General features: G+C 23.9%; 1 protein-coding gene across 1 annotated transcript in view; it reads left to right on the top strand.

The window, feature by feature from the left end:
• The window catches only part of LOC100202155 (neurogenic locus notch homolog protein 1), a 104,187-nt gene that overhangs the window by 1,325 nt on the left and 97,862 nt on the right, over window positions 1-5,000 (top strand). Inside the window, exons 2-3 of the mRNA XM_065804442.1 lie at window positions 2,043-2,330; window positions 2,867-3,042. Of these exons, the coding sequence (XP_065660514.1) occupies window positions 2,043-2,330; window positions 2,867-3,042 (464 nt within the window). The remainder of the gene's footprint in view (window positions 1-2,042; window positions 2,331-2,866; window positions 3,043-5,000) is intronic.

Genomic DNA, 5,000 nt, shown 5'->3' with positions numbered 1-5,000 from the left:
TAAAATCTGAGTTAACGGGATTCTACTGTATATGTATATGTATATGTATATATATATATATATATATATATATATATATATATATATATATATATATATATATATATATATATATATATATATATATATATATATATATATATATATATATATACAAACAGAGTGCTCAATGTTCTAAAAGAACAGAGCAATAATAAATTAGTAAAAATACTTATCTAATTTTTGATTACTTTAACACTGTGTTTCACCATCTGTAGGTTCATCAGGAAGAATGTCTAAACATAAAAAAAATTTTCAAATTATAGAAAAATTATTTCACAGGAAGTTGGGAATTGTTATAATTAATTATGTAATAACTGTAGTATTTTGCAACCAGGAAGTTATATATATATATATATATATATATATATGTATATATAGGTATTCAATGGCTGATGATTGCCGTATAGGCATGAAACTTAAAGTACCATAAAAAAAGTTGTTTTCTCTTCGTTATATATACATACACATATATATGACTTTAAAAATTTTAATTTTAAGTAAAAAACATTTTTAGGTGTTGCACAAGACCCTTAAAAATCTGATGTTTTATGAAAAAAAAATTTTTCAAATGCATGCCATGTAGATTCTCAAACAAAGCGAAATTTTATATATATATTTTAATAAAATAGTCAAAGAAAATTTAATATTAATTTTAATCAAAAAATCTTGTTAAGTTCCTTTTTTTTATTTTTAGTTAAAAAGATTTTCACTTTACTCTAAGAAATTAGTCTATTAGTAAATTAAAATCATTATAAATAAAATGTTTCGTGTTTTTGAAATTTTATATAATTTCGCTTCATTTGAGACCTAAGATAACATTATTTTGAAAAAGTTTTATTTTTGATAATATTATGGACCCATCTAATATTTTTTCATAAAGGGTTTTGTGCAACCCATAAAAGCTTTTTTTATTGAAAATCTTTTCAAATATAGATTTATTTTATTACATAAATTTTATTTAAAGGTTGCAGAACATCTGTTTAAAATAAAGTTGTTTTTAGAAATACTTTATTTATATATGCACATATATGTTATGGTGATGTTACAACAGATATGTGATGTGATTCTAAAACACAAATGAAAAAAAATTGATTTTAGGTAGAGATTAAAAATGCTGAGTGTATCTGGTAACTTGCATCTGGGAAGACTAAGATATATTAAGAAAGTAGAGAAAATCAAGTTAGCGTATATTATAGAAATAGCATTATAAAAATTGCCAAACCCATGCATGTGATACAACTAGGTGCTAAAATCATGATGATGATGATGATTGAAGTTTTTGATAAATATTTTTAAGATTTATTAATTTTTAATCAGCTGCCCAGGATGGGAGAGCTGATTAATAATTAATAAATCTTATAATAAATATTTATAGATGAGTAGATAAGTAGATAAGTAGATGAGTAGATAAGTAGATAAGTACCATAATATTACATAACATTGTTGTTTGAACTAATTTTTGTATCTTATTGGTTTTGACAAAAATTGAGGTTTTGACATAATTACGAATATTTGAAAGATTCAATACATTATACTTAATTGGTTAACACAGTACAATTTTGGTAAAATATTGGTTCATACAATACAATTGGTCAATACAATGCATACTTGATTTAAAAATGTTTATGCTTTTTTTTTTAATTCTTAAAAACTGTTAATTGATTCAAGGTAATTTTATTTTTCACCCATAAAATAGAAACTATAAAACTGTAAATTTTTATTTTACTTTGCTTAACTTAACAGATTGTTTTTTCATGTTTTTATTTTGACATTTAAACCTTGATTTTTAACACATGAACACAGAGCTTGTGGATAAAGGAGATCAGCTCCAATGATGTGGAGTTTTATAAAAAAAAAAAAAACTCATCTAATAATTTATCTTTTATTATATTTTGGTAAAAAAGGAATATTATAGAAATAATGTTATAATTAACTGTTAATTTACTTGTTATCAATTTTAATATTTCTTTGCTAAACATATGAAATGCTTACTATTAAAGGTTGAGGGAAAAACACAAGTTTCTGTTCAATTTACAACATTCCGCAATCCTCGTTCTAAAGATTATGAAGGTGAGTGCTGCGACAACCTTGGAAGTTTGTGGTGTTTTATAGAATGCGATAACTGGTTTAAGTTTTGTTTCACTACATTACCTGTTGATAGCAAAAAACCGTGTATTTACAATGTCACAACATATGTTTTGGGGCATGATAGTTTCAACTTTGGGTTTGGTCAAAGTATTGGAAAAAATGTTTACAATCCAATCCAGTTTTTTTACGATGGAAGCTTTGTAAGTTCTTTTTTAAATTTTTTTTTGTTTTTCTTGTTTTATTGGTAACAACTGGCGGGGGAGGGGGGATGGACTAGGGATAGGCTTAACAAATGAGAACATTGAAATATATATGGTTTTAGTACATAAACTTCATAACAAAAATTGTGAAGTCAATAATTGACAATAAATAAAAAACTTTTAAAAACAAAACTGCATCTAGAAACAAGTTCAGTGTGGTAAGATGGAATTAGCTGTGATTAGACTTACAGTTTAAGTGACTCAAAGAGTCCTACTCTAACTGTGAGTGTAAGGATTAAATTTGATACTTGCTCACTAGCTTCATTATTTTATTGCTGTAGTGATGAAACAGTATATAAAGTTTTTTTATTGTGATAAAATTCATTCTATTAGCTATAAACAGATTGAAATTTGTTGCATCTAATCAAGCAGTTCAACAAAAATTTACAATCAGTTTGAACAATTTAATCCAACTATTTAAAACTTTATATAAAATAGCAAAAACTGACTTAAAAGTTTTTTTTATTTTAATTTAGAAAGGTTTTGGTTTTAAAGGTGAAGTATGGGATGATGATAGCAAAAACTTTTTGGGAGTTGGAAGAGCTGATGATTTAGTGGATAAATACTTTACAAACATAGACGTTTCACCAGTATCTAAGGAAGTTCAAGCTTTAGTTAATGGAAGGCGCACTAACCTTGGAATGCTGATTAGGTTAAAATTAATATAATAAATTTATATTGAAAGTTTTACAGATTTTTTTATTGATCGATTTTTTTATTTCAAGTTTAGAAAATATTATTAACAAAATTAAAATAATTAAATAAATATTTTTAACACAATTAAAATAGTTAATGAAATATTTTAAACATATTTAATATTTTAATTAATATAGTTGCAAGATTTAAAAAATATTTTTTCATAATATTACTTAATATTATTAAAATATTATTTAAATATTATTACTTAAATTATAAAGTATAAAGAATTTAATATAAAAAATAAATATAGGTTTTCAGGAAATTATAAAAACTATTTTTGAATACTTATTAAATGTTTCTATAAAGAAATTTTTAAAAGAATATCCAAAAACATAGAAGGTCCAATAAAAAAACCTCATCATACACCCATGTTTATTGTTATCAAATAATTTTTGAGTTCCTGATTTATTACTCTAAATATTTGAAAAAAAGTATTTGCATCAAAATAAATTATATGCAAGAGATTGAAAAAAGATTTGCAAGGAGTAACTTAAAAAGTTGCAAAATTTTTTTTAACTAATAACTGTTTAAATAAAACCTTATTCTAATTATTTTTATGGTTCATTCAATGTTTTCTAACAGATCATTAGCAGATCAATGTTTTGCTAACAGATCATTAGTAGATCAATGTTTCTGCTAACAGATCATTAGCAGATCAATATTTTTGCTAACAGATTGTTAGCAGATTGATGTTTTTCTAACAATATCAAAATGAACAATATTAAATCATTTTCTTATCAAATTGTCATTTTATAGAAGACAAAAGCATGATAAGTATGGTTTTATAAACAAATATAGGCAGAGAAAAAAGAATAGTTAATCATTAAAAAATAATTGTTGAATGAAAGCAATCAAAATAAAAATTTTGATCAAAGAAGACTTCTGTTTAAACAGAAGATAAAATAACAAGAACCACAGCAAGTTTGAAGATCAGCAACAAGAGAAAATATTAGCCAATATATAGTGACTGCAAGTTTTAAAGAACAATAGAAAATGCTGAGAAACTTAACAATACAGCTGATAAAATGAAATCAATTAAAATTGTTGAAAAGTTCAGTTAAGTAGTGGATAAACGAATATTTATATTGCAGGAAAGTCTATTCTTTAAACATTAAAATTAAAAAAGCAGATCAAGTATACACAAAAGCAGGAAGTAGATAAAAAAGAAAAGAAAATGCTAAATCAACATTTTCAAGTAGAAGATCAAGTAAACTCATAAATAATTTAAAAAAAAAAAAAAAGCATAAATAGAAACAGTCAAGTTTTTCAAGAATGAAAGTGCAAGTTTTTTGCAAGTAGTAGCAAATGATGGTGATACAAATAAAGAAAATGATGACATAAATAAAGAAAAGGTTAATATAAATAAAGAATATGCTAAATCAGATGTTTAAGACAGTAAATTTAATGCAGATTTTGACTTCCTTAAATTATCAAAGCCAACACACCCTGAAAACAAATAAGTTCAATATGGAGACAGATGAAAAGAGTTTTGATTCTTGTAATTACTGGTCGTAGTTCTGAAACTGAATTCCCTGTCTCTGACCCTAAACTTGATCTAACCCTAAACTTGACCTAACCCTAACCATAACCCTGATATAGCTATGTATTTTTCAAATTTTGGAAAAACTGGATAATTTAAAAAAATCATGTATTGCCTAGATTTATTGTTGCATAGAAATATTATTATATTTTGAAACAAAGTATTAATGAAGTTATACTGCAAAATTGTACCAATGATAATAATGTTATACAAACAAATAACACATGCAAATTTATTAGAAATAAAATAACATTATATGCCTTAATTTAAAAACTATTTATAATAACAAATAATAACTTGTAAGCTCTAATCTACTTAAGCAATTAGTTTCAAATATTTGTTTGTGTATTATTTTTTATCTAGTTAATGTA

Source organism: Hydra vulgaris, chromosome 09, assembly GCF_038396675.1.
Source record: "Hydra vulgaris chromosome 09, alternate assembly HydraT2T_AEP".
NCBI classification, from domain to species: Eukaryota; Metazoa; Cnidaria; class Hydrozoa; order Anthoathecata; family Hydridae; genus Hydra; species Hydra vulgaris.
Note: the sequence above shows the minus strand (reverse complement) of the source record. Positions and strands in the feature narration are given on the sequence as shown.